This window comes from Motacilla alba, chromosome 7, assembly GCF_015832195.1.
Source record: "Motacilla alba alba isolate MOTALB_02 chromosome 7, Motacilla_alba_V1.0_pri, whole genome shotgun sequence".
In the NCBI taxonomy this organism is placed as follows: Eukaryota; Metazoa; Chordata; class Aves; order Passeriformes; family Motacillidae; genus Motacilla; species Motacilla alba.
The window spans coordinates 2,037,144-2,053,506 of record NC_052022.1 but is presented as its reverse complement, the minus strand read 5'-3'; the positions used below and the strand labels follow the sequence as shown (position 1 = coordinate 2,053,506).

General features: G+C 43.3%; 1 protein-coding gene across 1 annotated transcript in view; it reads left to right on the top strand.

Annotated features, from left to right (window-relative positions):
* The window catches only part of KIF5C (kinesin family member 5C), a 77,984-nt gene extending 62,883 nt beyond the window's left edge, over positions 1–15,101 (top strand). The window contains exons 19-26 of the mRNA XM_038143296.1: positions 542–651; positions 1,457–1,558; positions 2,146–2,206; positions 2,544–2,615; positions 3,112–3,216; positions 6,820–7,036; positions 7,996–8,109; positions 11,188–15,101. Of these exons, the coding sequence (XP_037999224.1) occupies positions 542–651; positions 1,457–1,558; positions 2,146–2,206; positions 2,544–2,615; positions 3,112–3,216; positions 6,820–7,036; positions 7,996–8,102 (774 nt within the window). The 3' untranslated portion in view covers positions 8,103–8,109; positions 11,188–15,101. The remainder of the gene's footprint in view (positions 1–541; positions 652–1,456; positions 1,559–2,145; positions 2,207–2,543; positions 2,616–3,111; positions 3,217–6,819; positions 7,037–7,995; positions 8,110–11,187) is intronic.
* Positions 15,102–16,363: the final 1,262 nt, after the last annotated feature.

Genomic DNA, 16,363 nt, shown 5'->3' with positions numbered 1-16,363 from the left:
AAAGCAGTTGTAAAGTGATTAAAGCAGTTGTGATTAAAGTGGTTGTACCTTACAGCTCTGAGGAAAAAAGCAAAGTTTGTGTTAGCAGTCTAAAGCCATAAATTGAGATTTTCCTGTTGCTTGAGGCGTATTTACTCCTAGAATTTAAATTTAAAAACCAATTTCAATAGCAGGGCTGTGGATAAACAACGCTCAGGGGTTTGGGTTTTATTTCTGTCACAGGTAGAGCTGTACGAGTATTTCCTGGGTGAATAAACAGGGGAAATGAGAGAGGATTGGTGTAAAATCAGTGGCATTTGTGGCCAAGCCCTGGGTTCTCATGGGGTACTTTTTGCAAGAAAATGAGTGAAAATTGTTGGACATCTGTTGCTAAAAACGGAATTAAAAGGGTGGATGAGCAGGGACAGATTTTAGTGATGACAGCAGGAAATGCCAGGTGGATTCCTGAATGGATTCGGTCGTTCCCCCTCAGATCCAGAGGCTGGCTGAGAGGGAGCTGTGTGTCCCTGGGTTGCTCTGACTCCCAGCTCTGTGTTTGCAGAAGGCCCTGGAGCAGCAGATGGAGAGCCACAGGGAAGCCCACCAGAAGCAGCTGTCCAGGCTGAGGGATGAGATCGAAGAGAAGCAGAAAATAATCGATGAAATCAGGGAGTAAGTTCACCCTCTCCATCCCTTCCTCTGTCCTGGGATGCTTTGGCCTTGGTTTTGTTAGGTTTGATGTTTCTTTGCAGGTTCTGTCCTTACACGCAGCAGCCAGCCCTGTAATTATTGTGCAGGGTGGATTACAGTGCCTAACTCTTTATTGGGGAGCTTTAACGAGGCCATAAAATTATAGAGAGAGTTTAAAAAAACAAAGGGTGATGATGCACCTGCGGGTCAGGAGGTGAGAGGAGCCTGGAGGAAGAGCAGGTTTTAAAGGATCATGGAATCATTCAGGTTGGAAAATCCTTTAAGGTCATCGAGTTCAGCCACCACTGAACCACGTCCCCAGGAAGGTTTTGAGATTCTCACAGCAGCCAGTCCTGCCCCAGACCTTCTGAGAGTCTGGGTGACTCCAACAGCTCCCATTTTCACACATTTTTGTATTTTTTCCTCACACACCAATGTGGCTCTGTTATGCTTCGCTCCTGTGATCTTCTTTTTCTAAAATCTAGGCATTCTTGTATCATATTTATTGTGTATGGCCAAAAATTAATTGTAGGGAAATGAGGAAGCAAGGCAGAAAGACGCCAACAACAATTTTGGTCCTCCTTTAAGGCAAACAAAGCAAACCACTGAATTTAGCTCTCCAATATTTTAAAATAATGTCCTCCAGGTTCTTTATGCTTCATTTCTTCCAGAGTTTTTCAGTAGAGAGTTCCAGCTTTACTTTTCCTCTGCCCAATCCCATTTTGTTCGTGGAGATTTGCCCTCCCTTCCTCCTGAGCTGGGCTGACTCTTCCTTTCACATTTCCAGCATGAACCAGAAGCTGCAGCTGGAACAGGAGAAGCTGAGTGCTGATTATGATAAATTAAAAATCGAGGACCAGGAAAGAGAAATGAAGCTGGAAAAGCTCATGTAAGTGCACAGTTTCCTCAGGTGGTATCCCTGAACCTCTTCATGTGTCCATGGAAAATGTGCTAGGGAGAGGGATTTGTGTTGGAATATTCACACTGAAAATATCATTTTAGTAGCAAAGCCAGCAGGAGCTACTAATAAATAATTACCAATTACTCTCTATTTTTATACCACAGGCTTTCCAATAGTGGCTTTGATAACTACCAAAAAGAGTTCATTAGAGCTCTGATTTTATAAAGTATCCCAGCAAGTCTTAAATCTCTCATTCCTTAATACACAGCAAAAGAAGCACGAAAGAAGTTGGGAATTTTTGGTGGGGTTTGTTGATTTTTTTGGGGGGGGTTTTAAATCAGATGTTTGAGTAGAAAGCTTTTCCTGGAAATAAGAGAAAAATGCCATGTGTGGACACAAAGATGGAGGTGGTGACTCAGCCCTTCCAGGAGATAAAATTGGATATTTGGGGCAGCCAAAAGCATAATTAGAGATGCGCAATTTGCTGCCACCTGCAGATGTGCTGCTGCGGGTGGATGCTGGCTGATTCTCTGTTTATTTTCGTTTATTTGTGTTCCATGTTGTGATCTTTCCAGACTCCTTAATGATAAAAGGGAACAAGCAAGAGAAGACCTTAAAGGGCTGGAGGAAACAGTGGTAGGTCTTAATTACACTTGATTCAGCTTTTTCCCCTATATTGGTATATCCTGGTGGTATATATTTTAGTTTTTGAGTAAACAGCTTTGAACTACCTAAATTAAAATCTTAAAAGGTTGTTTTCACCAGTTTTGGATAAATTGTTCTCTTCAGTGTGGTTTTGGGGCTGGATGGGGTTTATTTTCTGGCATTTAGGGTGATTCCTAGAGAGAAAATCCAGAGTTCTTTTCTCCTCTTACCAACAAAGATCCAAGGAGAACTTTTACACCAGACCATCTGCTATGTCCTAGTCATTTGTGTTTTTTAAAAAATTATTGTTCTGTTTTTTTTATTCTAGGCAAGGGAGCTTCAGACTCTTCACAATCTGCGCAAGCTGTTTGTCCAGGATCTTACCACCCGTGTTAAAAAAGTAAAACTCTGCTCTTTTAAACCCAAATCTTCTCCTTTTTGTGCAGTATTCTTGTGATTTGCTGGAAGCCTTTAGTGCGTGCATTTACAAAATAGGATAATGTCTTTTATAATAGCAGTGAGAAGTAAGATGATGTCTATCAGCTTTTATTTGGTCCTAATTTGATAAGGAAAATGTTGGTGGGTGAGGGAAGTGAATTTATCCAGTGCAGTTCAGCTACAAAATTCTCAAAGATGATGATGAGCTTTAGAAATTACTTAGTAAAACTTGATTTTCCTATTCAGGATTCCCCCATAATTGTTCACTAAAAATAGTTTGGTTTTTGTGTAAGGGGAAATGGGATTCCTAAATAACAAACAAAGAGTTAAAATAATTTCTCATAATTTTGGGGCTCTGTAAGACTTTTCTGCCTTTGGGGAGCTCAAATTTGCCAAGGAGCTGAGCTTCCCCTTGAGTTTGTGCCTGGCTTTGCTGAGTGCTGCAATTTTGTGTGCAGAGTGTTGAACTGGATAGTGATGATGGAGGTGGAAGCGCTGCGCAGAAGCAGAAAATTTCCTTTCTTGAGAACAACCTGGAACAACTTACAAAGGTTCACAAACAGGTAAAGGCTCCCTTTCCCCTCCTTTCCCCTCCTCTCCCCTCCTCTCCCCTCCTCTCCCCTCCTTTCCCCTCCTCTCCCCTCCTCTCCCGTCCTCTCCCCTCCTCTCCCCTCCCTCCATCAAAACTTGCATTTTTTGAATATTTACAAGGGTAATTTTGGAAGGTAACCTGTCTGAGGAAAAGGTACCCACTAAATTCCTTGGAATGAGGAGCTAGAGCTGCTCTTCCCACTCCCTGTGCTTCTAGCAATGTGGCAAATAAGGAATTTGTTGTTTTGTTGTTTTTTGTTTTTTTCCCTGTGAAAATAGATCTGTTTTGGCACTAGGAAATACATAAAAATAATTGTTTTCTGGATGGATTGTGCTTCCCCAATTTGACTCCTGGCCTGAAGCTGCTCAGAGGCACCTTGGAGGTGGTTGGAGTGGATTCAACCAGCAGAGTTTTCAAGGAAAATGCTGGATTGGGGTTGGATTGGGGTTTTCTGTGCAGCTGAAGGGCTGGTGCCTCCCTGGGGTGCTGAGGTTGGTAATTTCTGGGCTTGCCCATTTCTGTGTCCTCCCTCCTTCATGGAATCCAGTTTCATACCATCCCAGATCTGGAATGAAAGCCCATCCAGTCCCATCCCTGCCATGTCCCACACCTTCCACTCTCCCAGGCTGCTCCAAGCCCTGTCCAGCCTGGCCTTGGACACTTCCAAGGATCCAGGGGCAGCCACAGCTGCTCTGGGCACCTGTGCCAGGCTCTGCCCACCCTCCCAGGGAAGAATTTCTCCCTAAAATCTCCTCTCCTGCTGTGCTGGAGCTGTGTGCCACTGTTCAGGTGCACGCCACAAAGCACTAAAGCTGTTTTGATTTCTTTTTTGAGCAGTGGCATAACACTGTGCACTGCACTCTCCTGAAGCTGTATTAGTGACCCACACTCCCATCTTTGCTTTAATTACTCCTGTGGAAGTGCCCAAGGAGCAGGAAGTGCTGGACTGTGACAAGAGTCTGCTAAGGTTTGGGGTTTTCAGATTCCCAGGGAACAGATGGTTTCAAGACCTACTTTCTAAATGTGGAAACTGGGACATGTTCTGAGTGGTTTTTCTTTTACCATTTTGCCTTTTTTTTTTACACTCATTTCATGCATCTGCTGGGTTTCAAATATGGATTTTTATAGCTCTCATTAGCGTGTATTTACTCAAAATCAACTTGGAATCCACATCTTGTAGGAAACTTTCAGAGAAAAGTGACATTGGACTTGATACCATCCTGCTTGGATTTTTGTATCACAACTACTTCACACAACAAGGGTTCAGCACTTGCAGAAAAAGCACATTGTGACAATGTTTTTTTAGCTTGTTTGTGTTTTTCTCCAGCACTAAGCCTTGGCCCAGCAGGTGTAAAATGCTCTGATTGTTAAACAACGTGTGAATGTCAGGACATGCTGTTGCTTTGCTGCATTATTAATGTGGTTGTTAATCCAATTTTCTCTCCAGAAGAGGGAGAGTCATTCCTTTGGAGCAGATTTCTGTTGACTTCCAGCAGTGGTGTAATCTCTTCAGTAGAAATTGGGCTGGATTTTCTATTACTGTGGGTCTTTTGGGCAGTTAGGACTTGCTGAAGGGAAGGAGAGATCTTGACTTTATTTCAGAAGGCTGGTTTATTATATTATGATATATATTACATTAAAAAAGACCACACTATAACTATACTACAAAGAACAGAGAGAAAGATTCATCAGAAGGCGAGACAGGAACAGAAAGGAATGAATAACAAAGTTCTGTGACTCCCAGAGAGTCCCAGAGCTGCTGCCTCCTGGATTGGCCACCAAGCAGAAACATCCCCCACTGAGCAATGGAGGAAGCACCTGCTGCATCCCACAGCAGCAGATAACAAATTGTTTACACTTGAAGCTGAGGCCCTCTCAGCTTCTCAAGAGAAGAAAATCCTAGCAAAGAGATTTTCATAAAATATCACAACCCCATTTTCTGCCCAGATCAGTTTTGTGTTTATTTAAAATCAATCCTCTCTTGGCTGCTGCTGCATGGGGGGTCAGATGTGATTTGTATAATTGATAGACCTCGCTCAGGTTCATGTTAAACTGAGGAAGTGCACAAATTCAAAGTTGCATATAATCATTATATTTGTAGTTACAGGCCTAAAAGTGATTTCTTAGGGAAGTTCCCAGTTTTCCCGCATGGCTGAGTAGGGAACACACAGGTGAACATATCAGAACCACTGGAAGTTACGAATTTGGAGTGATCCCTGGTGTTGTCTGTAAAATTATTATTTTAAAATAATGAGGTGATCAAGGATTTGCAAAATCCTGGAGATTTCTGTGTTCTGAAGAAATTCAGTGTTTCTGCTGCAGTTCTGGATGTGTCGAGAAGCAAATCTGGCTGTCAAGTGCTCTGCAGTGGCAGGTTGGTCCCGGAGTCCTCATCTTTCAGGATCAGCTCTGTGGAATCTTGTTGAATGGAATAAACTCAATTTGTCTTTGCTCTTTCTGGACAGTTTAAATGAATATCACTCCTCAGCCAGAGAAGTGAATTTTATGAGTAAAACTGAGCTTGGATGATGCTCTCGGGCACAGGGTGGGATTGTTGGGGTGTCCTGCGTGGGGTAAGGAGCGGGACTTGATCCTTGTGGGTCCATTTCAGCTCAGGACATTCTAAATTTCTATTTAACTTAGGATTTTTACATAAATTTCTGGAATAAACCTGTTTAATTTTAGTATATGTTGTATGGAAAGCATGGTGGTGTTTTCTCTCTCCTTGTGAGGTGACTTTTCCTGCCATTTCTTTGAGGAGATTTTTGCCGCTTTCTTTTGATCTTGTGGGTCCATTCAAGCTCAGGACATTCTAAATTTCTCTTTAACCATAGCTTTTCACGTTAATTGCTGGAATAAATCTGTTTCATTTTATTACATGACATATGGAGAGCAACTGGTGATGTTTTCTCTCTCCTTGTGAGGCGACTTTTCCAGCCATTTTTCTGAGGAGTATTTTCACCCCTTTCTTTTGACCTTGTGGGTCCATTCCAATTCAAGATATTCTAAATTTCTATTTAACCTAAGCTTTTAACATTAATTTCTGGAAGAAACCTGTTTAATTTTAGTACATGACATATGGAGAGCATGGTGGCGTTTTCTCTCTGTGAGGGGACTTTTCCCGCCATTCTTCTGAGGAGATTTTTGCCACTTTCTTTTGACCTTGTGGGTCCATTCCAGCTCAGGACATTCTAAATTCCTCTTTAACTTAAGATTTTTACATTAATTTCTGGAATAAATCTGTTTCATTTTAGTACACGAGGCATGGAGAGCAACCAATGGCATTTCCTCTCTGCTCATCAGGGGACTTTTCCCGCCATTTTTCTGAGGAGATTTTTGCCATTTTCTTTTGACCTTGTGGGTCCATTCCAGCTCAGGACATTCTAAATTTCTTTTTAAACTAAGATTTTTACGTTAATTTCTGAAAAAAATATGTTTCATTTTAGTACATGAGGCATGGAGAGCAGCCGGCAGCATTTCCTCTCTGCTCATGAGGGGACTTCTGCCATTTCTCTGAGGGGATTTTCACCCCTTTCTTTTGACTTCCTTTAACTTTGCACGGCTTTCCCCGCAGCTGGTACGTGATAATGCAGATCTTCGTTGCGAGCTTCCTAAGCTGGAGAAACGCCTTCGAGCTACGGCAGAGAGAGTTAAGGCCCTGGAGAGTGCACTGAAGGAGGCCAAGGAAAACGCCATGCGCGACCGCAAGCGCTACCAGCAGGAGGTGGATCGCATTAAGGAGGCTGTGAGAGCCAAAAACATGGCCCGGAGAGCACACTCTGCCCAAATTGGTGAGGACATGGAGCTAAAGGGGCTGCCCACGTGCTTCAGGCTTGGGCTGGTTGCTGGGGGTTGAGTGGAGGGAGTAAAACATAGGGGCTGCTTCTCCTCTGCTGCACAGGAATCTTCAAAGGCCTCGTTTTCTTCATGGAATTTGCCCCACCTCGAGTTTAAAGAGGCTCTGCTGTTCCACTGGGTAAATAAAGGGCATAATGGGTCTTGTGTGCCCTTCTAGTGACCTGAAACTTGTCTCCTTAAATTAGTCGCTCACTTTCTTCCTCCTCCTCCCCTTACACGCTCCCTCTCTGCTTTCATTCTTTCCTTGCCTTTCTGGACCTTGTCCATTTCTCTTTTTTCCCCCTGATTGCTCCTCCATGTGATTTAATTCCAAAAAAATCTTCCTTTGTACTTCAGATATTGATATATCTCCGAGGCACAATGTGATGCGTGCACACAACAGAGGAATGGGGCAATTCTTGGAATGATTTGTTGGGATTGAAAAGGATAATGGTTTAGATGGAGATGACAATATTGGGGTATTAAATCCCGAGGGAGAATCACGCAGCACAAAGTGTCGCCTCCTGAATGCTTCCTCTTGTAGGGAGCCATCCAAGTTTTGTCTTGACATCTTCTGGAATGGTGTAAATTTGGCATAAAAAGTGCCTCGCTGCCCACCAAGCGACTTCCCCCTGTTGTTGGACAGTCCAGAATCTTTGCAGATCCAAAGCATGCGAAGGTGGAAGGGCTCTGCCAGCAGGAAAAAGGATCTGCTAGCAGGAAAAAGGACCTGCCAGCAGGAAAATGGGTGTATTTGCTGTTGGCCAAGGCAGGGAGTGCTGTGTTCTGCACAGCTGGATCATAAACCACTGAGTTGGGAAACAATGGGGTTTCCCTTGGAGGGTAAAGGGATGTGGGAAGCTAAAATGGGAAAGGTAAAATGTCTTGTTTGGTCCCTCCTTCCCCTCTGCAGCCAAGCCCATCCGCCCTGGTCACTACCCTGCGTCTTCTCCGACGGCCGTCCACGCCATCCGAGGGGGAGGGATGTCCAACTCCAGCTACTACCACAACACCAAATAATCGACAGGTGAGGCCAGAGTAACTTACTCACCTCTTCTCCCACGGATCACTCACTTCCCTTTATTTCATCTTGCTTTCAGGAGACCCACAGTAATTTTTTTTTCTCTCTTTAGTAGTTGTTTGCTGATAATTACAATACTGGTTAATTGAGTGCCTGTTAAGAGGCTTTGCCAGCTGCTGAGGAGAGCTTGTATTTTAATGACTTAGCACTTAAAAGTTTTTTAAAAACTGCTCTGGTAAATCTGGACCAAAATTCACACCTAGAGATATGAAACTCAAGTAGTAAAAATACAGATCCAGAGGTTCCTTCTGCCAGTATCATTTTCTGCTTTCTGTACCATGGATGTGTTTCCACATCCAGCCTGGGATAGGGATAGAGTTATCAGTGGCAACAAGAGGCATCTCCAAATTTGAGTGTCACCATTTGGCACACTTTGCACTCTTAGCTCTCTTAATGAAAAAAAAAAACAAAACCAAAAAACCCCTTAAATATTTTACTTTAATTGCCAGGGCTTGAGAGTTTCTCCTAGGCAAAACACGAGCAGCATATTCCCAAGAGTCTGTTACATGGACTCCATCCTCCCATTTCTTTCTTTAAATGCTCATTATTGGAGAGATTTTATATCTGCATTATTTTAGATGATCACTTTATGCCACAGACGTGCCAAGAGCCGGATGGCAGCGAGTGGCTGTGAAAACCAGCCTGGGGACAGCAAACTTGTCCCTCCAAGTCTGGCTTTTTGCCTTCCTTGAGGATTAATTCTGTCTCACAACTCTCTTCATGGTCTGTGGTCTCCTTGAGGCATTCTTGGGTGTTTTTAGCTTTTTTTTTGGGAATGTTTCATGTCAGGCTTGCATGCCAAGCATCCATCACGCCACACTCAAGCTGTTATTGTGCTGGGGGATTGTTCCTGCTCATTGTGTTTGCCATGAGCTTCCAGCAACAAATATTTCCTCTGTGGATAAATTAGGGCAAGGCTTTGCTGAGTGGTTTTGTCCCTTCTGGTCTGAAATTGGCTTTTCCACCTCAGGAGTGAGGTGCCTCTGTCCATCTGCTTCATTGCATTCCCATCTCTGTGACCTGGCAAAGAGTGGGGTACAGAGCCTTGTCAAAGATTTCCAAACATTTCTGGTAACAGCTACTCTGACAGGGAAAAGCTGCCACCTGCCTCAAGTAAATGCACCTTTAATTTACCAGCTGCAGTGAAATGAAGAGTCAGACTCAAACAGGCCACACGTGTCAAGTGAACAAACTGTAGATTAATGGAAGGTATTAATAAAATGACCACACTTCAAACCAGATGGGTTTGTAATAACAGAGCAGGACTGTGGAAGGCAAGGAAAGGCAATCAGGAGGCATAAAATACTCACCAGATGTTTCAGATGCTGAGGTTTAGATTTGAGGGCTGTGGAGATGAGCAGGTTCAGCCCATGTTGCAGAGGAGCACCAGGGAAAATGAGGCTGGGGAAAAAGAAGGTGGAAGATCTCAGGAGAAACTGGAAAAAAGTTACAGACTTGGGGTTTCTGGAAAAAAAATAGGAAAAATCTAAAAACCAAAAGGCAGCCCCAGAGGTTGGAATGAAACTATTTCAACAATGTGTTCTAGATTTTTTGCTCACATCCAGAAATAAGTGTGGAAGGTGTAGTCCAGAAAGGCTGGGAAGTGATTGGAGAAGGTCAGTGCTCCTCAGTTTTGGTCCTTTGGTTAAGAATTGGCAAATTCCAACTATTTGACTGCCAAAATGAGGAGTGTCTGAGTAACCTGAAATCTGAGCTTGGATGGAAACCCAGGGGTCTGAGTAAGGGTGTTAGTAAAGGTGCTGCCAGTGCAGGGAGAACTTAATCCAGATTATTTCCTGATTATTGTTGAGACATCCCTAGGCTCTGCAGGAAGTGCTTTGGAATGGGGCAGCTCCACCCAGCTGGAGCCAGAACGAAACTCTCTTTTACAGCCATTTAACAACAGAGAAATAAAATTGAGGTTCCTATTTCAACATTTGCTGAGGAGAGATTTATCTTGTGCTCATTCATTATTCACCATAAAGATAAAAGACACTTAGTGCTGTTAGACTGGTCAGTGGTTATGATTGATTAACCCAGCAGATGGAAGAGAAAGAAATATGGCTTTTAATAAAATGTGCTTGTATAATGTGCATATATAAAATTATAGAGTATATTTTTATAATATTATCATGACATTATATATAAAATATTTCATATATTTCTGCAAACACGTATTTTATATATGTGTATATATATCAGGAAAATATCTCTGTCAGGAGACAGAGAACAGAAGGATTGGTTTGAATTTGTATTTTTTCATCCTTTTGATTTTATAATTTTCGAATTCTGCTGCTGTTACTTTCCCCCCCTCTTATTACATGAGATAAACACACACCAGCTCTTCAGCACATCCAATGAGCCAAGAGAAAAATCCCATGAAAGGAGCAGAAAATTAAAGGGGGGGTAAAAAGTTAGACCTTTAGATAGTGTTTGTGGGAAATGGATTTGTAGAAAATTCCTAAAACTCAATAGGAGGCTCACATAGTGTGTGTCTGTGTGTAAACTTTGAGATAAGAAATGCTGATTTAGAAATGCCATGGAATAGGACAGATGTTGTTGAGAGACAAATTGAACTAGAAACAAGTTTCAAAGGATGGTTTTGTAAAAAAAAGATTAGATATTTGGAGAAATAGAGCTATGAAAGGTGTATTGTAGTAGGACTCATGAGGGGTAATTTTAGATTGGTTTTAAGGCACTTGTAGTATGGTGTGGTAAAAGCTGACAGGCTAAGAAACATTTATAGTGTGCTGTAATTAGGAAATAGTTGGGTTTGATTGTGATGGTGTGAATTGTAATACTTGTTGAGAACTTTCTACAAATCCATTTCCCACAGTGTTTGGGTGAGGCATAATTCCAGGCTGCAGGTGGCAGAGAGCAAATTCCATCGGGAGAATTGGCTCATTTTGTGAGACCCAAATTCCATAATTTTATTAACGTGACTGCGGATCCACCTCTTTGTTTGCTGCTTTCTAATCCCCCAAATCCACTAATTTCCCTTCCCTTTCTCGCTCTCTCTGGCAGGTCAGTTCCACTTAGCATGTTAAGGACTGTCATTAAGTCACATTAGTTTCTTTTTTGCCCCTCTCCAACCCGGTCCACGTCCTGTCCATCCTGCGCTTCCCACGGCCGTCGGCGACGCCCCGCTCCAGGTACTCCGAGCTTCGTAGGATCTCCACGTGTACAGAAGTGTCCAGCTCAGCTCCTCCAGATCCTTGTACAGTGTCTGGAACATTCCCACCTCAGTAAGGATGATAGGGAGTCTGCCACTCCGAATTCCACGACCCCTTGGCGCTGCTTAGGTTGGGGCTTCTCCACTCAGAGTGATGCTTTTTGTTTTAATTTTCCGAGTCCTCCGTTGGCATCGGTAATTCCCAACTTCTGGCATCAAGGAATTAATTATTCAATGACCAAGTGCCATCAAAGGCAGGTGATTGTGCTCTGTCATGACTGATTTCCTGTATAATATACATATTATTTTATATTTTTAGGGGATGAAAATGTGCTGCTACGTGGTTTAATTTTACTGCTTAACATTTTCAGAAGGAAATTTCCCCAAAGAACCATTTGTAATATCCTGATTTAAAAAAAAAAAAAATCTTTGGACTGTATAAAATAACCTTTATTGCAGTACCTGGTAAAGAACAAACGGGATGCAGAGAAATCTGTTAGTATAGACGTAGGATTTGAAGTTTGGTAGTTCCATGAATTTATCTGTGTGACCTGTTTCAAAATTAAGCTCCTATTCCCTTGTAGTTCTCCCTACAGCGGTGGGTTTTCCTGGAGTGGGATGGCTTAGCCACATGTTCGTCAGAGTTGTTCCCTAGGAATTTTTGAAGGATTTCAGAATGCTGTGGAAATCTTGCCTTGGAAAATCCGACAAGCATCTCCCCCCTCCCCCTTTCCCCAGACAAGCCCCGATCTGCTCTCGCTGGAATTCAGATCCCGGAGGGAACAGTCCCCTACCAGAACAAAGGAAAAGAAAATCCTCCAAACCCTTCCTTAAACAAATCCTGAAGGAGGTGAGAGTTGTACACTCCAGCTGTCCTTTGCAAACCAAAATTGGGATTTTTTTTTTGCCTCGATGCGAGGAGCACATTTCCAGGGGAAGGGAATGTCTTTCTAAGCCGCTATATCCACTCATCCTGTGGACGGTCCAGAGGGAAGGAAAAGCCTTCCTTGGACGTCTCAGACAGCAAATTTCCATCTTCCCAGCAAGGGGGCACTGGAATTGCTCCGGGAAGGTTCTGCTGGCAGGCAGAAGGTGCTGCTCCTCCTCCTCCTCCTCCCTCCCTCCCTCTGTCCCTCCCTCCCCATCTCCGGGGGCAGGTGGGACTCCGGGAAGCCGGGATTCCAGGAAGGCTCCGGGAAGCTGGAATTCCAGGAAGGCTCCGGCCGAGCGTAGCCCTCTGGTCTTCTTTTGCAGACGTTTGCTCTTCTCTAATTTGAGATTGATTGGGATTTTTTTTTTTTTTATTTCTGAATGTGTAGATGTAGAATTCTTCAGTTCCGTAGAGCGTTTTGGAAGATTGTGAGTTGACTTTAGATATTTTTTTCTACTGAAATTAGGGTGTTGCAAAGTAAGTTGAACTTAATTTAACTGGTTTTTGTTTTTTGTTTTTTTGGGTTTTTTTAATGTTGCACTATTTTGGGGGGAGCATTTTGCTAAACATATTTAATGAAGTTGCAGATTTGCATGTATTTAATTTATTTTGTATTTTCCAAAGTTTTATATTTTCTTTCGTTACGTGCATGTGCACTGCCAGAAGAATGAACTGTGAACTTGCCATATGCAATCTTTAATAAAATCACTAACTCAGAACTACTCTGTGCTATCTTACCAGCTGGTCAGAGCTGAGCTTTCTACTAGGAATTAATAATCCTCTTGTTTTGGTTCTAGGAAAAGATCCCAAGCTTATTTGCTGTCGAAGATTTTTGTACTGTAGGCAAACCTTTTTTTGCTGTGTCTCTCAGAGTTTGGTACGGAATTCTGTTGTAAAAATTCATGACAGCAAAAAGGTCTGGATCCCTCAAGGCATCACCAGGAATTTTTGGGGGACAGTTCTGCCAGCTCCCTGCAGCTTGAGGGAGAAGTGAACTTGGACATCTCTTCCTCGTGCTGGTGCTGATCAGCCAGTCAGTGCCACCAGCAGCAAAACGATGAAGTTTCTCCAAGTTCCCTTTCACACCAACACTGCAGGAGGACTTTCAGCAATGCCCCAAAGATGCCTGAGGCTAAAATCCTCAAAATTAAATACCTGAAATATCTAATAGTTGGAAATCACAAATTCTCAGTTGAACATACTCTGCTTGTATCGATTTTTTATTTTTGAAGCCTATTTTAATTAGGCAACTTCAGTTTGTATACTGCGTGTTGTATATTCAACTTTTGTACCATTTCTAAGGCTTTCACATTTTATATCTGGAAAGGAAAACCACACATCTGCTCTGCAGAGATCAGAACCTGTCTCTCGCTGTTTCCTGACCCCATCTTCCTTTCTTTGCTCTTTGAGTGTTGTGTTCTATTTATTCCAGGCTCATTTTTAAAGTTGTGGTTTGTACAGCGCAAATGAAATTTCACATCTAAAAATGTCATGCATGGGACAAATTGGGGTGGAAATACCATTCCCGAATGGAAAACGGATTTCAGATGGAACTGAAGTGCATATTGTTCTTTTTGCTAGTAATTGAAAAGTATTTCTGGCTCACTTGAGCTTCTCTTATTGATATGTTCAAATATCTTGTGTTTGTCCTTGAGTTCACGTTTCATCGACTTGTTTTCTGGAAAGCAAGGAAAGTTTTAAGCTTGGAAAGACCTTGGCTGATGCATTTTTAAGTTTTGTATTAAACTCAACAAGGGTGAGAGTTGGATTATCCTGAAGATACTGAAAACTTAAAAATAAGTCACCAAAAAAAATTTTGCTACAACACTTCCTGCCCACAGAGCCTTGAGTAGCTTTTCAAATTCACTTTATAAAGCCTAATGGACTGAGATGCACATTTGTCTGAAATCTTTATAAATTATAGGATCATGGAATGGTTTGGTTGGAAGGGATTTTAAAGATCAGCTGATTCCAGCCCCTGCCATGGGCAGGGACACCTTCCACTGTCCCGGGCTGCTCCAAGCCCTGTCCAACCTGGCCTTGGACCCTTCCTGGGATCCAGGGGCAGCCTCAGCTTCTCTGAAAGGGCCTCCCAACCCTCACAGGATTCCTTCCCAATATCCCATCTACCCCTGCCCTAAGGCTTGAAAATAAACAAAATCAAGAATTCTAATTTGAACACGGTTTTATTCCAAGAACTGTTTAAATAACGGCGACGAAGGTCCGAAAGCAAAGGGCTCATCGCATTCCCCTTGCTGGAGGAGAAATACCTCACACAACCACGACTGAAGTACTCCTCCAGGGGGGAAAAGAGAGGGAAACAAATGGGCAGGATAATCTGAATCTCCCCTTGCTTTGACTTCTGTCCTCGCTGTGCCCGCAGGAGCCGCGCCGTGCAGCGGCACCGTCCGCTGCGCGGGGAGCCACGGGCTGAGGCACTCTGTAGATTTATCCCTGTCTAGTTTGTAAAGTGTGTAACGTGTACTGCAGATGTGTATTCTCTGGGCTCTATGTATCTTTACAGTAGTGTTCAATTTAGGAGAAAAAAAAAAAAGAGAAAAACAAAACAAAAAAAAAAGAGAGAAATAAATGGTGGACACGTTTTGCTGGTAACAAGGGGAAATTTTTTTTTCTTTTTGCCATTGCATCAAATGATGCTGAACTGTATTAAACTCTTGATAGCAGACCTGAACCCTCCTCCTCCCCCCAGCCCGTGGAGAGAAGTCTTTTATCTTCGTGCTGAAGTTCTGTCGGAGATGGATGGATACACTGGCAGACTGCATGATGTATCATTCGAAATCCGTTACAGTGGAAAATAAAACTGAACTGAACTCTGCCGTGTGCGCCTGGTGTGACACGGGACAGGGCACTCTGCAGAGTGACAGCTCCCTGGGACAGGGACGGGACTGAGGGGATGGCTGGAGCTGTGTCCGGGCATGTTTAGGGTGAGTGTCAGGGAAAGGTTCTTCCCCCAGAGGGTGCTGGCGCTGCCCAGGCTCCCCAGGGAATGGGCACATTCCCAAGAGCTGCAGGAGCCAGGCTCCCCAGGGAATGGGCACATTCCCAAGAGCTCCAGGAGCGTTGGGACAGCGCTGCCAGGGATGCCCAGGGTGGGATTTTGGGGTGTTTGTGCATGACTAGGAGCTGGATCCACAATCCTGTAGGTCCCTTCCAGCTCTGGATGTTCCCTGATTCCATGGGGGACCCATTCAGTGGAACCACACTCCAAAGCAGGCTGAGTCCACGCTCTGGATTTCAGCTTTCCTTCCGAACCTGTAGCAAGTCATTCACAAAATGATAAAATCCCAGACTGGTTTGGGTTGGAAGGGACCTTCAAGCTCATCCCATGCCACCCCTGCCATGGGCAGGGACACCTTCCACTGTCCCAGGTTGCTCCAAGCCCTGTCCAGCCTGGCTTTGGCACTTCCAGGGATCCAGGGGCACTAATTAAAATATTTGGGTGACTGGGGAATGAACACAGCAGAATTTTAATATTTTTAATAAATAATTTCATCATCTCTACTACCTCTCCATGGATATATTCCTTCTTCCTCCTCTTTTTCATTAGCCTGGAGGATGACAGGCAGACTCTTCCACTTCCCTTGTGCATGTATTTCCATTTCTACAGGAATATTACACTCACTTTATGTAAAAGTTCGTGTGTCCTTGCCACTTCCCTAAAGTCATACTCGGGAGCTTCAGAAAGCTTATTTCCAGTAATTATTACTCGGAGCATTTCACAATTAAATCATTACTTTTCTCCTCAGCAATGCAAATTCCAGGTGCTCCAAGGTTCCTGTAGGAACGGATTGCTCTCTTTTTTGCTGCTGAGTCGACTCCTAATGAGGATTATGTGGGTTTTGCACCATAAAAAACATGAGCAGACTTAGAAATTAGTGCAGTAAAATTTGGAGTCGATTGTTAAAAATGATGAATAAATTTTGGATTGTGATAAATGTTGGTTTCAGTGCATAAGAGGCACTTCCTCACCCTCTGAGAAGCTCCTGCAGGATGAGGATGGCTCCACCGGGGAATAAGAGGCTTTCCAGTGGAGATGGTTTATATTAAGGACAGCAGGCGGGAAGTCCAAACATTCC